The 19,150-nt window shown below is 44.2% G+C and overlaps 1 protein-coding gene across 5 annotated transcripts in view; it reads right to left on the reverse strand.

Moving 5' to 3' along the window:
* Positions 1-19,150, reverse strand: part of LOC311234394 (uncharacterized protein) — a 185,098-nt gene that overhangs the window by 60,259 nt on the left and 105,689 nt on the right. For all 5 annotated transcript variants that reach the window (XM_084321564.1, XM_084321565.1, XM_084321563.1 and 2 more), the window contains exons 2-3: positions 8,998-10,985; positions 290-492 (exon numbers count right to left, since the gene is read on the reverse strand). In XM_084321564.1, the coding sequence (XP_084177690.1) occupies positions 290-492; positions 8,998-10,950 (2,156 nt within the window). In that variant the 5' untranslated portion in view covers positions 10,951-10,985. The remainder of the gene's footprint in view (positions 1-289; positions 493-8,997; positions 10,986-19,150) is intronic.

Raw genomic sequence — 19,150 nt, forward strand, 5'->3', positions numbered from 1 at the left:
TACAGTATAAACACGGCTCAGAATGTGAGTAACTTCAATATTTAAAGGGGCACTCCACCAAAAAAAAATTCTGATTTATCTCTCACACACATCCAAAAACTCTAAACAGTTTTGCACGCATTAATTTTGTTTGACAGTTATTGAGCGTTAATGAGTTTGAATATGGCCCCCAGTGATGTCATCAAGGGACATTGAATCCTGGTGTTGTATTAATTACAGCTCAAAATGGTTCTTGGTCTGAGGTTCTCCTCCTCATCACCACTACTCTACATGTAGAGCTCCCTCTTACCGCTTGGCTCTGGGTCTCAGTTGCTGCTCCACCTCCTCCTCCTCTGGCCTTTCCTCCTGGTCTTTCTCCGGTTGGTTGTCAGGGACCTGAAGCACAGCACTGAGGCTAAGCACCTCCTCCTCATCATCTCCTACCCCTCGCTGGACCTCTACAATGGGGAAACTGGCCTGGAAAAGCCTCTGGACACAACTGGCCAGCGAGTCCTGCCCAGGAGGAAACGGGACAGGATTATGGAAGGGGTATTTTTGAGGTATATTCACATACATTCTTGAAGAGTCTAATGTAGAGATGGAAAATAAGTTATTAATAAAAATTATTTTGGAACTTTAACTCATTTTAAATGTGCTATAGGCAGCCACTAGATGTCGCACTAGAGCACCAGCATGACATTTATCCAATCAGGTGCATTCCACGTGGGTAAATGGGAAGTAGGGAGGAGATACATGCCTGCAACATGTAAACAAAACACCAATATTCATTTAGCACCAGCATGCGATATTAATGATCAATTGATTAATCAACTTTTTGGGGGGGGGAAAGCAATACTTTTATTCTTTCTAAAAGCTCTGGATGTCCCGAGCTATCCTAGAGAACCCCTCCCACCCCCTCTGTGAGGAGCTATCCTGGAGAACCCCTCCCACCCCCTCTGTGAGGAGCTATCCTGGAGAACCCCTCCCACCCCCTCTGTGAGAAGTTATCCTGGAGAACCCCTCCCATCCCCTCTGTGAGGAGCTATCCTGGAGAACCCCTCCCACCCCCTCTGTGAGGAGCTATCCTGGAGAACCCCTCCCACCCCCTCTGTGAGAAGTTATCCTGGAGAACCCCTCCCATCCCCTCTGTGAGGAGCTATCCTGGAGAACCCCTCCCACCCCCTCTGTGAGGAGCTATCCTGGAGAACCCCTCCCACCCCCTCTGTGAGGAGCTATCCTGGAGAACCCCTCCCACCCCCTCTATGAGGAGCTATCCTGGAGAACCGCTCCCACGAGGAGTTATCCTGGAGAACCCCTCCCATTCCCTCTGTGAGGAGCTATCCTATAGAACCTCTCCCATCCCCTCTGTGAGGAGCTATCCTATAGAACCTCTCCCATCCCCTCTGTGAGGAGCTATCCTATAGAACCTCTCCCATCCCCTCTGTGAGGAGCTATCCTGGAGAACCCCTCCCACCCCCTCCATGAGGAGCTACTGTATCCTGGAGAACCCCTCCCATCCCCTCTGTGAGGAGCTAGCAAAGACAGAGAATGTTGAAGAATTGTGTTTTTTTTTCTCTGCGATTATAGCAGGATAGTCAATTAGGCCAGGACACCTTTATATTGGTGTCTGTAGCCGATGTGTTTGAAGCTCTGATCTCTCTCCCTCCTATGCAAGGCTAGAATGCAGTTTGGGCCTTCTTTGTATGGCATGGGTCAGGTTTCCCAGGGCAACCTGGACCTGAGGCGCCTGAACATTGATAAGCTGGGCCCTAGAGCCTGGTAGAAAGGCAACCTTGACAGATTTACAGGGAATGCCTGGCACATCCAAGGATGGCCTGCATTCCTTAAAGGAACACGCCAACATTTTGGGAAATTAGCTTATTTTCCATCTACTAATTAGACATTTTCGTTTTCTAAGTAGATATAAACTGGGCTATTGAGGTGATGAAATCACTGCACCCAGGCAAAAACTAGTTGAGTATATATCTACTTAGAAAACGAAAATGTCTAATTAGTAGATGGAAAATAAGCTAATTTCCCAAACTAGTTTTTGCCTGGGTGCAGTGATTTCATCACCTCAATAGCCCAGTTTATATCTACTTAGAAAACAAAAATGTCTAATTATAATAATTCTTTTCCACGTGGTAATTAATACACAGGTCACAACAGTTTTGGAGTTGTATTTGGAGTGTATTTTGTGACTGTTGGGAACTAGACTACACTGGCAGACCTACTTCCAGTGAATGACGCTAAGCTAGGCTAACAGTGCGGCTAAGTTCCCTAAGCCTAATGCATGCACAGAGAAGAAAAGGGTATGCATCTGCTGTCTAACTCCAGGGTAGATGGCAAATAAGCAAATTTCCCAAAAAAGTTGGTGTGTTCCTTTAAGATAACGAATCCACAGAAAAGGAGTGCGTTTCCTTTCATTGGTGCCAGTTATTTGTCACAGTGGAGAGTGAGAACAGAGTGAGGAGAGACTTGATCAGAATCTCAAGCTTTGCTAATATTTTGTTTCATTTCCTGTTACTTAAGTGACTTTTGTTTAATTTTTATTGAAGAAACAAATAAATAAAAATAATCCCCTTTCTTTTTCCGTTTTTCTCCCATCCCAATGTTAGTCGTTGTGCCAATTCCCAATTCCCAATCCCCTACCTGGTCGTTGCGTGCTCTGCCCCCTACCGTCAGTCTGGGAGGGCGGAGACTATCACATGCTTCCTCCGACCCATGTGTAGCCAATCCCCACTTCTTTTCACCTGGCAGCGCGGACTCTCACTGGGGGAGTGTAACGTGTGGAGTAAGCAGTAAGACTCCTGTTTTTATACATAATCAGATTGTTTTTAGTAATACTGTGCACGAGCATTACACTAGAGGTTCCAGTAGTGGGCAGCTTGAATTGCCAGGTCCTAGAACCAGCTCTCTGGGGAGATCTTTTATTTTTAGAACCAGCTCTCTGGGGAGATCTTTTATTTTTAGAGCATTAACTCTGTGGAATGGCCTGCCTCGGAACCTCTGCTGCATTTACAGTAGATTCACTTTTAAAAAGAATCTTAAATTGTTTTTAAATTGTTTTTAACACTGTAAAGTAATTTTTTGTTTTTGTTTTACACTAATGTAATTTTAGCTATATTAATTGTTACAGTAGGTTCATTATGCATTGTGTGTACTGACTTTTAATAATTTAGTTTTTTGCAATAGTGATTGTTTTTGTGTGTTTTTTTGTGTGTGGACCCCAGGAAGACTAGCTGGTTGCTATCGCACCAGCTAATGGGGATCCCTAATAAAATCAAATCAAATCAAATCCCCCAGGATCCGACCTCGCTGTGCAGGCGCCCCGACCGATCTGTAGGAGTCACTGTTTTTACAACGACCAGGACCCACCCTCGCCGGGTTTTCCCACCCTCTAACACTGCCAATTGTGTTAGTATGGACGGTCGGCCAACCCGGAAGCACCACAGCTGGATTAGATTCCACTGTCTCTGTGGTGGTGGGCAGACGCTTAGACCGCTGCGCCACCCGGCCTCCCTTTAAGTGACTTTCTATTCACATTTCATTCCTTTAGTTAAATAAACGTCCTATTCATTACACATTGAACTGGACCGTGTATGCTTTTCTTCTTTTTGCTATGAGAAATATCGGGTTGTCCAAACTTAGTGTGGAATTCCAGAATTCCCACCAGCAGACAAGGCCTTATTAGAAAACAAACAACGCAGAGGCAATCAACGAGCTGGACCCCAATATCTAACAACGTTCAGCCATAGACTCATCCCTAGTATCCCCCTAGGCTCACATTACACTAAAATCCTACCAGAAAATAAATTACTTTAGAGCAGACCTGGGCATTGTACGGCCCGCGGGCCGGATCCGGCCCGCGGGATGATTCTGACCGGCCCGCGAAAGATTACATGATAATAAAAAAAAATAAAAAAAAATAAAAAAAAATATTTTTATTTAATTTTTTTTTTTTTTTACTTTTTTTTTTTCATGTCAACGTTCACACGCACAGTATACGCTTAGGAGACATGCTCAGACGATGTTGGTTCTCTTTGGATCCACCTACATATGTGAACAGACATTCTCAGTCATGACGTTTACCAAGTCCAGGTACAGATCCTCTCTCACTGATGAACATCTGGCAGCTGTGCTTCGCATCTCCACCTCAGACATGCAACCTGACTTTGATGGACTTGTTAAAGCTCAACAGAGACTGGATTTCTCACACTGAATGAAAAAAAAGAACTGAAGAACACTAAAATGTGGAAATATAACAAGTGAAATGGGACACTTGATCTTTTTTTTTTCTTTTTTTTGCACAGTTCTGAAAACATTAAATGTTTAATATAGGCATGTAAAGTAAAAAAGGCTACAAAACTGGGACACTTTTCTTTACACAGTTCAGTGACATGTCTTGTTTATTTTTGCTATAAGATGATGTGATGTCTTTAGAAAGCTAAGAAAATCCTTGTTTCAATAGTATATGAAACTCAAAATGCCCTTTGTTATTAATGTTTCACATTTTGTTTATCATTTTGGAAATAAATTCTATTTGAATAAATTATATTTTTGAAAGCTAACCTCACCTTTTAATTGCCAAATAATAACATACACTCTTACCAGGGGTCAAAACAATGCCATTTACTACTTTTTATATAGAAATAAAATTTATATTATGCATAATTGAGTTTGGAATTTTGGCCCGGCCCCCCCAACATATTTTCAGTTGCTCATTCGGCCCCCCGGGAAAAATAATTGCCCACCCCTGCTTTAGAGAGTAATAATTATGTTCATATCATGTCATCAGATCTGAATCCAGTTCATTGTATTACAATGACATAATTTATCCTTGCAGAAGTCTGAACAATACTTAGTTAACAAAAGAGCAAAAATAATAACACAATTAAAGAGTGTTTTGATAGTGTTCATAATTTAAATGACAACAGAAATGGGTTTTCAGTGAACGGGCATGAATGAATGAATGACTATTTGACAATATATAAAATAACATGTGACAAAAAGCACAGTCAGGAGATACTGCCAAGGATGTACACAAGAAAGCTCAGAGCTTATTTCCATTGTGGTCCTTAGGGGAATGAGATGCTTAGACATGCATCATACATACATGACATCACAACACACATCACATATACCATTTACCATTTATATACATAACAGACGCATAAAAACATTTAGCTGAGTGTCTGGGTTAATTATAGTCCCTTTTGAGCCATGTCTTTAGGCTGGACTTGAATCCAACAGCATTGATTAAGATTTTCAGGTAACTTACTGGGCAGACTGTTCCAAAAGACAGCTGCAGAATATAAAAATGACTCCTTCCCCATACAACTCCTGAATCTGACGGGACAACGTCAGTTGAGCTACGCCTAGTTGGGTATGCATGGGTGTCCCTGATTCGGTTGAAGTAGTTGTTGAAGTACACTGGCACTACCCCGTGCATGATTCTGTGAACTAGGCACATCCCTATTTGGTTGACTCCGTCTTCCACCTTCAGCCATCTCATGTTCTCAAAGTGTGATGGGTCAAGGTGGGTTCGGGCGGGTAGCCTTAGTATTACCCTGATTAGCTTGTTTTGTGATTTGTCTGTCGTTTTATTTTCTGACTTTTGGGGTCACTGTTGTACCAGGAGCCACACGCATAGTCATAGTGACACTGTATGAGTGCTCCAGCAAGAATTTTCATCGCTGACTGATCTAAAAAAAATTAGATTCTGGCTAGGTATCTAGTCCTGTTATTGATCTTTGTAAGTACTTGTTGAGCCATGCTTTCCCCTGATAAGCTGTTTTCCAGGACGCACCCAAGATATTTCACAGATGTTTTCTAATTCTAATGTTAAAACCTGGCGATCTTCTGAGCCTGACCTTTGACCCGAATAGGATGGACTCAGTCTTCCCCACATGGAGGGACAGCTTCAACCACTTGTTTGTCTTTATGAGACACTAGTAAAGCGGAGTCATCCGCATATAAAAAAAGGTCACATGAGCAAGCTGCTTTCAGGTCATTAATATACAGGAGAAATAGGAGTGGTCCCAATACACTCCCTTGCGGGACCCCGCACTCACTGTCCGGGGACTGGATTTACCACCTGTTGTCTCCCTGTTAGGTAGGAACTAGGGGTGTAACGGTACGTGTATTCGTCCCGCGAATTTACGGTACGTGGCTCACGGTGCAGTACGTGCAGCCATACGAAGAATACGTTACAAATCTATGCTCAATATCTTTACTTTACACTGGCTTACATTGATCTTTAACGTTGAATATTAAGCTTGTATTGCTAAATTTAGATGAATAAAACATTGAAGCTTGTAAACGCACGCACGATGACAATCGGACAGAACAAATAACACGCACTGACGCTCTGCACTGCAGGCTGTTTCTCCCCTCCTCCCCTTACAGGTGTCGGGTGTCCCTAACCATGAATTAATTATATAATTTGTTTGTAACACAGCAGGGTCATTACAATTTTACAGTTTTCTTTCGTTTTCTTGCTCGCCCAATAATGTTAACAAATGGAAATACACACACACAGACACACACCAAGTTGTGTGTCACTCACCAACACACACGCCAACCTTCTCCCGCGGACTCACAGCTGATCGAAGAAGAAAAAAAGCAATACTTTTCCGGACTGATCATCTGAGCTCCTCTCCAGTTGAACTGCTACTGTGTTTAAATCCAAAATATTGATAAATCTTCTGCCATTGTTGTGTAACATGTCAACATGTAACATGTCATCTAGTCTTCAGTCTCGGCTTCACGCGCAGTTAAATCCTCTCTACAAGTGAAACTGAAACTATTAAGGGGGCAGTAGGCAATTAATTTACTCAGTGGATGCCTGAACACAGAATGACACCAGTATCACTGACTACCACGGCAAGCCTATAGAAAATTATTCTATTTAATAATTATTATAAATATATAATAATTATAAAAAAAAAAAAATCCTGTTGTACCAAATTCGTACCGAACCGTGACACCAATACCGAGGTACGTACCGAACCGTGGCTTCTGTATTTTGTTACACCCCTAGTAGGAACCAATACATTTCAGAGCTGCCTCATTAACTCATTCTGCGCCATCGCTTAATGCGCCAGAGGGTGCTAGAACGCCATTGCTTTAATCAATGGGGAGACTGCGAGATTTGCGATTGCTTAAAATATATCTTATATTATAGCTATGGGTCTAATACACCCGTCGATTGTCAGTGAGTTGCTTCCAGTCAACATGCACAAAACTGATTTTTCATCCGTACATTTCCGTTTTATACCGTTTTGAATACGAGTATAGTTTGTGATTCTTAGTAATCCCAGGAAAAGACGCGATAATAGCCCTTTAGTGGAAACGCGTTGTAATTTTTTCGCCTGATTATCGAATCTTCCTGAAATCAATGCTAGATTATCATTATTATCCTTCCTCATGCATACATGAAATGGCCCTCGTAGCGGGGCGCTCCCCCCACCACCTCCTGCACTCAACGGTAAACAGCCACACACACAGACAGCCGCGATCGCGGTAGAAAGAAATATCAGATCAACGCAAGATTTTATATATAGAGTCCTTACCTGGTCTCTGATGTAATGCAAATAATCCAATTATCTGATCGCCATTCCAAATACTGCTCGTGGAGGTCCGTCCCACATTGCCCGGCATTGCATATGAAGGGGGGGGGGGGGGGGGCAGCATAGCAGATGTAACGTTGTAAAGGCTAGTCGTGCCGGAGTATTTAAACCCTGCCCGCACGGCTCAGATCGGCCCTGAAAATAAACTACACCATTTCGAATAGAGTGCAATACCGGCTGGAAGGCGTAGGCGGCGGTATTTGCCCTTTTGTGACCTCAGACCCATTCCCAATGATAACATCAGGCTGGATGGATGAAAAATGAATGGATATAGCTAATAAAAGAAATAACGATTAAAACCAGAGTTTTCTCGTGATTGGCGCTGAACGGTTGGCGAGTTAACCCGACTTTTCTCGTGACTGGCGTTGAATGAGTTAAAGCCTAGAGCCCTAAGGATGTTGTGATCCACTGAATAAAATGCCTTCTGGTCTAATATTACCATTCCACAGAACTTTCCCTCATCTACCTCTTTCCGGATGTAATCTGTGAGGAACAGCAGGCAGGTGTCTGTGGAGTGGAGTGGTTATTTTTTTTATGAATAATTAAATATCGATATTGCGGGAAATGAGTTTTGAAACAGTTTAAAATATTCAGAATCGATATGCATCGAAAAATCGATATTTTTGACAACACTAGAAGGGACTGTAATCCAGAACTCTTTAAGTAAATCCGTGTTGAAATCTCCCATGACAACTACTTCAGATTTCTCAAAATCCGTGCACTTGGAACATATCTCTCCTCTAGATCATCATAAAAGTTGCGCTGATCTGGTGGCCTGTAACAGACTCCAAAAATAATTGGTTTGCTCTTGGGTAACAGAATATCAAGCCACAGCGCTTCTACCACGTCGTGTTCAAGATCGTATTTAATATTAAAACCAATGTCAGACCTAATAAAAGCAAAAAAGGGAGGTAGGGACCGCACTCTGAATATCGTTGGTTTTTATTTTCAAAGGACACAAAACGTTTTCAGCCATCCGGCCTTCATCAGTGTGTAACACACAAGTTAAGTTACACACACTGATGAAGGCCGGATGGCTGAAAACGTTTTGTGTCCTTTGAAAATAAAAACCAACGATATTCAGAGTGCGGTCCCTACCTCCCTTTTTTGCATAATTAATATTAGACTACGCACCTGTCTGAGCGCAGTGGTTACCCTTTTCAGACCTAATAAAAGCACACACCTCTGTTTCGGTTTCGATCTTTCCTTACAATTATATAGTTCTCAATCTCAATTTCGGAGTCGCTTATTGAACTGTCAAGCCAAGTTTCACTGAAACATATTACTCCTACCTTGCAACTACTAAATAGTAGCCGAAGTTCATCTATTTTGGGGAGGATGCTTCTGATATTTAGATGGAAAAAGTAGAAGGAAAGACTTCTCTCACCTGCACACTGTCCCTCCTGGAGGAGTCATCTCCCTGGCCTCTGTCCCTCCTGGAGGAGTCATCTCCCTGGCCTCTGTCCCTCCTGGAGGAGTCATCTCCCTGGCCTCTGTCCCTCCTGGAGGAGTCATCTCCCTGGCCTCTGTCCCTCCTGGAGGAGTCATCTCCCTGGCCTCTGTCCCACTCCTCCTCAGCACCACTCTCTGTATTATTGGCGCCGTCCTCCTCTCCAAACGGTGCCCACGTCTTCTCTTCCATCAGGCCTCCCGGGTCCCTGAACGCCTCCCAGCATCCTTTCCCCTCCTCCTCTATGGCTGCTGAGCAGAAGTCTGCAAAGCTGTCGCTGGGCTGAAGGCTGGGCGGGAGGCTGGGCTGGAGGCTGGGCAGGCCCTGGTCCGCTGCGTTACTCCTTTGGTCATGGTCTCGGACACTTTGATCCCCAGAACTGACCCGTTCCAAGTCCGTAAAGTCCTCCTCCACATCCGTCCTCCACTCTGACGTGACGGAATCAGTAGAGGCTTCCTGCAAAGTCGGCTCTGGTTGGTCAAAATGAGCAAAACCCTCCTCTGCCTCAGACTGCGATAGGCTGAGGTTGGCGAAGCCCTGGCTGGTGATGGATACGGCGTGCCTTAAGTTACCTGAATCCTCTTCCTCGTCGGTCCCCTCCCTGAGATCCTCTTCCTCGTCGGTCCCCTCCCTGAGATCCTCTTCCTCGTCTGTCACCTCCCTGAGATCCTCTTCCTCATCGGTCCCCTCCCTGAGATCCTCTTCCTCATCGGTCCGCTCCCTGAGATCCTCTTCCTCATCGGTCCGCTCCCTGAGATCTCCTGCCTCGTCTCCCTGAGGAGCAGGGGACGAGAGGCGAGGGTCAAAACCCTCCTCTGGTGAAACAACATCACAGAACGATGCAAAGTCCTCACTGACAGACTCACTGCTTGTGAGAGGAAGAGAAGGAGAGACACTCTCCTCCTCATCCTCCGACGGCAGCTCCTCCCCTGTCTGGTTGGTTTGTGGAGGGTTCATATCGAAGCTCATTTCCCTCTGACTCACCCGGGGGTCCACTGGCTCCTCCTCCCTAGGATGGCGTTCTTCAGACTGGAAAGCCACAGCAGCAGGGTCCTGAGGGAGGTGGTCCTGAGATGATTGGATGAGTGTTGCATCGCTTTGCTCACAGTGCTTGACCTTAGTGCAATCTTTAGTTTTTTCTTTAGCTGTATGAGAGCTGGGCTCAGAAGCTGCGTTGATCTCCTGTCTTGAATCACACCGCGATTCACCCGAGCTGTTGGCAAGGTTTGTCCCCGCTGCCCTGCCATCCCAGTTCTCTCCACCGCCCACAGGAGAGAAGCCACAGCACCAAGGGTGTACTGCCTGCTCCCCAAACCCTAACCCTGTCTCCTCTCCGAGAGAGCAAGCGCTCATTACAGAAGCGAAGTCAGAGTGCTCAGCGGGACGGCCTCTCTCAGGGCACCCGTTGGTTAGGTGCACAGGAGGATCGGCATTACAGTGGTTCCCTTTGATCTCGATCTGACCCCTGCCAATCCCCGAGGTCACAGTAGAAGCGGGCTGGTATTGTTCCACAGGGTTGTTAAAGCTAGGGGAAGGTAGATGGGTGGCCGGACAAGGCTGGTTGAGGCTCGACGGGGGTTCAGTAAAGTGACCGAAGCTTAATGTGGACGACACCCCCGCGGAGAAACTTCCAAAGTCCCCAAACTCCTCGTCCTCCACCCCCACATCGTCATCCAGGGGAGGGGGAGTGGAGGAGTGCATGGGCGTGACATCATCCAGGGGAGGGGGAGTGGAGGAGTGCATGGGCGTGACGTCATCCAGGGGAGGGGGAGTGGAGGAGTGCATGGATGTGATGTCATCCAGGGGAGGGGGAGTGGAGGAGTGCATGGGCGTGACGTCATCCAGGGGAGGGGGAGTGGAGGAGTGCATGGGCGTGACGTCTGGCTCCATGGGTGCTCCTGGCAGGGCCTGCAGGCCTCATGTACCTGGAGGAAAGCAACACAGGAGCAGACCACAGTGAGATCTTCAGGCAGAAGTACTATGAGGCAAGCAGCCAGAGTGTTTTGAGTGTGTCCATGAATTAGCGCTGAACACTTCATCAGAATTGTGTCGATGCAATTGCAATATGACCTAGTGCAATTAGAGGGGCACATCAGCAAAAAACATGCTGATTTGTTTTGCACATAATCTCACACACATCCAAAATAAAACTCTAAAAAATGTTGCACACATTAATTTAGTTTGACTTAGTTATTAGTTTGAATATGGCCTAGGACTGTAGCGAATGTAATTTTTTAATATTCAAAGCTTCTATTGAAGTATTCGAACGAAGCTTCAAATGTCTGTTTTTTTTTAATCCATTTTTTTTCCTCTTTTTCTATTTTTCTCCCATCCCAATTTCGCTGTGCCAATTCTCCCCTCTGCTGTCTTGAACGTTGCTCGCATATGCCCCCCACTGGCCGGTTGTAGGAAGGATAGAAGCCTTGCATCACGTGTCCCCTCCGATACACGAGGAGGCAGCCTGTCACATCTTTTCACCTGCCAGCGCGGACTCTCATTGGCGAGGTGTAACGTGTGGGAGGCTCACACTACCCCCGCCATTTCCTGTTTCTGCTGTGCAGGCGTCCCCCAACCGACCTGTAGGAGTCGCTGTCCACAACGTCCAGATTACCACCCATCGACTTCCACCCGCTAACTCTGCCAATTGAGTTAGTATGACGGCCGGAGGCAACGCCGACAGCCGGAGTCGAACCCGGTGTCTCTTGCGTTGGTGACGAGCTACCACTGCGCTACCCAGCAGCCTGTTGTCACATTTTATGACATAATCCAAATATATATATATATTTTTTTATATAAATATCCTCAAACGAAATCCTCAATTTGAATAAAGTGATTCATCTGATTAAATTAGTATTTTTCTTTTTATTAAATCAACTTTCTTTAATGAATTTGTGTCAACATAAATAATCCAATAAGGGCACAGTTGATACGAAGGTAATGGTGATGTCTTGATGGAGCGCCGAGCGCCAAGCGGTTGCAGACAGAATGAAGAGACACATATATATATATACAATGTAGACATTTTTTATTCTAATGTTGATTTAGAATTCGAATGTCAACATTATGAACGAAGCTTCGAACTATTCGGTACAGCCCTAATATGGCCATCAGTGATGTCATCTGGGACACTGAATCCTTAATAAATGAAGTTTATTTTTCGGTCTCGTTTACAGATAAATCAAAAACACACTTGTAAGGACGAGAACCTTACGTTTAAATCTCACATAGATAAACTTGTGTCGAAGCTGAAGCTTAAACTCAGCTTCTTTTTCAGAAACAGGTCCTGTTTTTCACTCAAAAGTGAGAAGTCACCTGATCTCGACCACCTTCTTACCACTACTCGATTATGGTGACTTACTTTACATGTATGCACCTGATCAGTACCTTAGAAAGCTGGATACCGGGCGTCTGGGTAGCGCAGCGGACTAAGCGTCTGCCTACCACCGCAGAGACTCTGGGATCGAATCCAGCTGTCAGTGTCCATACGAACACAATCCATACTAACACAATTGGCAGTGTTAGTGGGTGGGAAGCCGGTGGGGTATGTATCCTGGTCGTTGTAAACAGCGACTCCTACAGGTCGGTCGGGGCGCCTGTTCAGCAGGGAAAAGATCTGGAGGAGGTAGTGTGATCCTCCCACACGTTACACTCCCCCAGTGAGAGTCCTCGCTGTCAGGTGAAAAGAAGCGGCTGGCTGACTCCACATGTATCGGAGGAGACATGTGATACATTGTGATAGTCTTCAACCCTCCCTAGGCCGGCAAGTGGGGGGAAAATACGCGCAACGACCAGGAAGGGAATTGGCATAACGACTAAATTGGGATGGGAGAAAAATAGGGTAAAAAGGGGAGAGAAAAAAAGATGGATACCGTGTACCATTCTGCCTTACGCTTTGTCACAGGATGTGGCAATCGAGTACACCATTGCACCCTATATGCCATTGCAAGTTACCAATCTCTACAAATACGGCGATTTTCTCGATGGCTCTCTTGTGCACAAAGCTCTGCTTAAACTGGTTCCCTCGTACCTAAGCATGCTTCTGTGCACTAAGCAATACAAGTATGCCCTTCGTTCTCAAGCTGCTCTAAAACTGGATGTTCCCTATATGAGAACTGAATTGGGAAGAAGGGCTTAAATATGCTGCTCCTTCATCCTGGAACAAGATACAGGAGGACCTAAAATTACCAGGACTGGTCACCCTCTGAGAATTTAAAGCCATTTTAAAATCCTACGAATTCAGTTCCCTCGGACAGTGCAACTGTGTTTGATAACTTGCCTGAAATTGGAGCTTGCTGAGAATGTTTTATCTGTATGATGCTTATCTGGTTAAATAAAGGATTTGATTGATTGATTGATTGATTGTAGACTTACAAAAAGAAAGGAAAAAAAATCACAAATGTACATTTCAAGGTAAGCTCACACAAAATCCCAAATCAATGACAGAAAAAAAGCAATAGGCAGAAGCACATGCTTATTTTTGCCCATCCTTTACAAATTCTTAAAAACTAAATATATTGGAGCGGCCGGGTAGTACAGTGGACTAAGCATCTGTCTACCACCGCAGAGACACTGGTATCAAATCCGGCTGTCAGCGGTGCCTCCGGCTTGGCCGACCGTCATACTGACACAATTGGCGGTGTCAGCGGGAGGGAAGCCGGTGGGTGGTAATCTGGTCGTTGTAAACAGTGACTCCTACAGGTCGGTCAGGGCGCCTGCACAGCGAGGGAGGAAAATGGTGAAGGTAGTGTGACCTCCCACACGTTACACTTCACCAATGAGAGTCCGCGCTGTCAGGTGAAAAGAGGCTGCTGACTGTCTCCTATGTATCGGAGGAAGCATATGATAGACTTCAGGGCTCCCTAGACCGACCAGTGGGGGGCACATGCGCGCAACAACCAGGAAGGGGAGGGGGGAATTGGCATAACGACTAAATTGGGATGGGAGGAAAATACAGAAAAACTGGAGAAAAAGTGGATACAAAAAATATATATTTTTTAATATAAAGAAATAAACTTAAAATATGCTGCAAGATATAATTTTTGGAAAAAAACGAATGTTTGATGTTTTACTTAAAACTGTACTCCTGAATTATTTTATCCTTTAACACTTTCTGCGCCAATAACGAGTTAACTCGTTTTTAGATAGTTTTCGACTTTAATATCATATACCAGGAAGCTGATGTCTCGCCCTCCCAATCCCTACCCCCCTCGCTAGCTGCAACTGTGGCCAGAGCCCCCCCCCCCTACCGCTAGCTGCAACTGTGCTCTCCCCCCTCCCTCCGACTCGCGCCGACGCTCGACCTTCAGGCCTTGCAGAGCGGCAGCGGATATACGCATACCAGCGTTTCCGTTAGCCGGTAATTACCGGTATTTGACCGGCAAAATCTGTTGAAGTCCGACATATTTAATCTCTCCGGTCTTAATGTCCGGTGAAAATTATTCCCTGAGTCTAAGCACAATTTGATTATTTTAATTGTATTAAAATAGGCTCAAATTAAATAGCCTATGCGATGAACGAAACAATCATTACATTTGTTTCATCGTTGCTTCTAATAATGACAACGACGTTGTCAGCGAGAGCTTAGTGCTGGGTGTGCAAACTTTTGTGAAGCTGCAGAGCCAGAGCAGCAGCAGCACAATGCAGTACTCCAGCAGTACTCCAATTCAGCCATTTTCAATTCAATGTTGGGTGGGGGGCGCTGCTGTGCGGTCCCCAGAAAAGAGCCAATAACAGCTGAATCTGCTGCTCTGCATCGACATACTCTCGCAAATAAGTCATTGGGAGGTGGAGAGAGAGAGTCGTCACGCAAACCCACGATAATGTTGCCGTCTCTCTCTGCCAAATTTCTCAGTTCTTCGCTTGATATAATTAATACAAATGTCCAATATAACGGAATTCGTTAGCTCATAAAAATGTGATTATAACAGACTGTTGTTTATTAATGTCGGGCGACTGCCCACAGACACCTATTTGATTTAAAGTCGGCAGCAGCACGAGTCTCGGGACTTATTTTATTTGGAATATAATGACTTTATACGCAAAAGTAGCCTAGTTTTAAGTAAAAATATTATAAATCTACATGCCTTGATGATGTCATTCTTTTGTTTTGTTGTCATTCTTTTGCCTATCAATTGTTTTTAAGCTCAATAAACTGACCGGAATTTCGGATTGAAATCTACCGGACACTGAGGCCGGCAACAATTTTTTCTAACGGAAACCCTGACGCATACGCCGTCTCAAGATCTACTGTAGTCCTGCTTGTCATCAACAAATGTGCATGCTTGTGTGAATTTATGTGTGCCATTATTACTGTCAATGTAATAATTGTGAAATATTTGTATAATGAGGCTGTGGCTGTATGTGTATTGTGTATGTCACCTGAATTTCCCCAAGGGGACTAATAAAGTTCATCCTTATTAGGCCTGCCGCGATAAGCAATAAATCGATTAATTGCTGCGATAATTAAAATGAATGCAATGATTTTGACGGGCGCGATTAATTGCTATTTGCGCGTTTGTTTTAATGAGGCGGAACCAGTGCCCCATGTCAGTCACTGTCCGTGTTGGGAGGCGGGCCGCTGACGTTACTAGAGTACAGCACGGGAGCTCCGTGGGGCAGCGCCACATAGACATTTCTCAATAGTGTTGCTCCTTTTAACCAAGTAGCATTATTTGTAGTGTAACGTTAACTATTTTTAGACCCAAGTAGTTACTCGCTACTGCCCGGAGAAACTGGACTGCTAAATAAAGATGAAAGATAGAGCTTTGATTCTCATTCCATGCTAACAACATTAGCTAAATAGCTAACAAACTAAATAAAACGTATAGCATAGCTACAAGTACAACGTTAATAGAATTACATGCATCATTGTTTACAATGAACGGATGGGGCTAGTCAAAGGACTGGACACGGGGACAAGTTAAACATGAATTAATTTATTATAACACTCCGGTAGTTTCGAGTCGTGCTGCAGTGCTTACGCACCACAGCTATTCTATTATATACTGCTTTGACGCTTCCTCCTCATCGTTGATTGCCTGTAGTAGCTGCATCCAACGTTAGTAGCTAACGTTAAAACTAACCTAAAGTTAGTTGTTCACCAACAATTTGTTTTATCATTAGCTCAAAAACAGAACCGGACGAGACAAGTTGTCGGCTCATAGTTTCTGCTTAGGATAATCACAACAATACTTCCGGTCCGGTTGGTGGGCTTCAAAATAAAAGTCTAAAACACCGGAAAAGACGGAGCGGTGGGCTTCAAAATAAAAGTTTTGGGAAATAAATTTCTCAAAAAAAATTCTCTAACCGGTCGCAATAATATCGCTTATCGCGATATTTTCGGGGGCAATTAATCGCCCAGCAAAATGTGTTATCGTGGCAGGCCTAATCCTTATCCTTATACACTCTCACGGACCTCTGTGTTATCATTGGAACTCATTGAGACGCCGAGAGCGCAATGCCGGCCGAATCCTGCTAGGTGGCAGTATCGCCTACTCTTTGAAACCTTATTTCACACTGTGTGTTACATTATATATGGTCCGGGCAGAGAATTTGGACTGAGGCAAGTGAAACGCTTCATCCGAGCATAGGGATGTCCCGATCACATTTCTTTGCTCCCGATCCGATCCCGATCATGTTATTTTGAGTATCTACCGATTCTGATCTTTCCCAATCCAAAAAAAAAGAAAAAAAATTCTCCCATCCCAATTTCTCAAATTACATTCACCCTGAATGTTGACGTTATCCAGATGAAAAGTTAACTTCATTCAAGCGAGGCATTGCAACCGGAGTAATCTAAAAACTCGGCCTCCAACCTGCTGCTTCATGAGAGCAATGGCGCCATCGTCTGTAAAAATCAGGTGACTGCAAATTCTGCAACTAGTGGATGTCCCTCATCCTTGACATAAATCATTTGATGTATTTTTCAAGTCAAGAGTTTTATTTGTCACGGCATACAAGTATACAATGAAATGCGGATGTATAATTAAATCAAAGGAAATGAGTTTGTTTTGGCAAAATTCTTCTGCTCTGTGTGACAATAAATAAATGAATGATGATATGCAATTTAAAACCAAAACTAAGGCCTCAGTATGAGTTTAAGACGTGAACATGGTCATGTTTGTTGAATTAAAAAAATAATTTAAAAAATTAAAAAGCGATCCCGATCTTCTGAAAATCACGTGATCGGCCCCGGATCCCGATCACGTGATCGGATCGGGACATCCCTATCCGAGCACCTTGTAACGCGTTCAGCACACTTCATGCATATTTTGTGCCATTTCATGTCAGGGACCCAATGGACATCGCTGGAAATCGCAATCAGAGTAATTGGAATATTCTTTTTGGGATACCTCCTAGTAAAGGTAAGGACTATATGACATCAATCCTACTTTGATCCAACAATGATTTCACATCGATCGCAACGAGAATATGTAGTATTCAAAACGTATGTCGTTGCTGACGATCAGAGCATCAAAAAATGAAACATAATACCATTATATACCTTTGATTTGGAAATAGTAACGTGTCCAGACGAGCAACGCGAACGTCTTTAGCAAAATTCACATAGCGCTCCATAACTCAGCTTCCAGGAATTAGCCCGGATCACTCTGAAACTATACAATATTCACCACGGGATAACACACAAACGTATACATGAATAAAAAAAAATTTAATTACATGTTGGACGAGAGATAGTGACTGTCAAATGAGCCATAGTATTGTCTCCATAGCTATAATATAGAATATAGATATAGCTCTGCAAACATCGTGACGCACAGTGAAAATGCCTATCTTTTAGCGTGGCCCATCAGAGCATGTGAGCAGAGCGGTGGATTTTGAAGTGAGCGTGGAGTGGGTTTTAAAATGGGTCAGAGCGACTCCGGAGCGAGAGCTCTCCTGCGCTCCGAGCCGCTCCCAGCCGCTCAGTGCACACGATCACACAGTGGTTTAAACTGATGTAATATACATGTAGTACAAACAATGCCAAAGCAATAGGTGGCGATGTACAAACATGAATGTAATTTTTAACCAATCAGAAGGGTGAACCGTCACTACACATCCTGCTAAGTCAAAGTAGAATCCGCCATCTTTAAATCACCTCGGGACCTCGGGTGAACGCAACATTTATTTTCAGTGAGAAACAAACAAAGTGCAATAAAAAAAAAGGATGCATTCACTGTGTTCTGCCTCATTTATTGATGAAACGAAACCAACATCAACACAATGTACCACCAAGAGCGGAGAGTTTAGTCTCTCAAAAAGCGCTGTTGTTGTTAGATTACATGCTAACGTGAATGGGATCGGCCATAGCATTGCGGCTAGGCTAGCTACCTTAGCATAGTACAGCTAGTTGAATGGATAAACGTTATTTAACATTGCAGAATGGGTACAATACAATACAGCTCAATACAAACAATTGTTAACACATCCACCGCCAATCCCGTTGTACAGCGTGTTTGCTGGCCATGCGAGTTCTGCCAAACCACGCTGTACAGCGATATTGAGATCATATTTAATTTGTTTGCCATGACATTCATAATTCCACCACCCAGCCTCTGGTGATACCCTGCACAATAGTGCAATGCCTCAATACCGCCGCCTGGTGGATGATCGGGCGAGTTACAACCGGAAGTGGCCATCGGTGCATCTGGGAAATCCGTCCGGCAGTCACATATTGTTGCGGGACTACAGACAAACACTGGCGTGCATATGGATCGCTGCCATAACTCAATAATCGATATGATTTGGGTGTTTATTGCGCCATACAAACCGGAAATGGATCTAGTAGATCGACGTCAAATAAGTGGGATCTTTTTCCTCCAGTCTCATCGGCGAACGGTAAGAGGACAGTAACGTTACTTTCAGCTTGATTGTTTATTCTTTTCACTGCAAACCGATCAGATCAATATATCACCCATACTACATAAAGCATTTACTGACGATCACAGAATTATAAACGACCCCCCCCCCCCTTTCATCCGCGCATGATGAATCATAACGTATACGATCATGTACAGTTGAATTTTTTAATATAGCGTTAGCGTGTATCTGCAATAAACGGCAGTTGATAATCTATATATGCGTTTAT

This window comes from Notolepis coatsorum (genome assembly GCF_963971535.1).
Source record: "Notolepis coatsorum genome assembly, chromosome: 9".
Classification (NCBI taxonomy): domain Eukaryota; kingdom Metazoa; phylum Chordata; class Actinopteri; order Aulopiformes; family Paralepididae; genus Notolepis; species Notolepis coatsorum.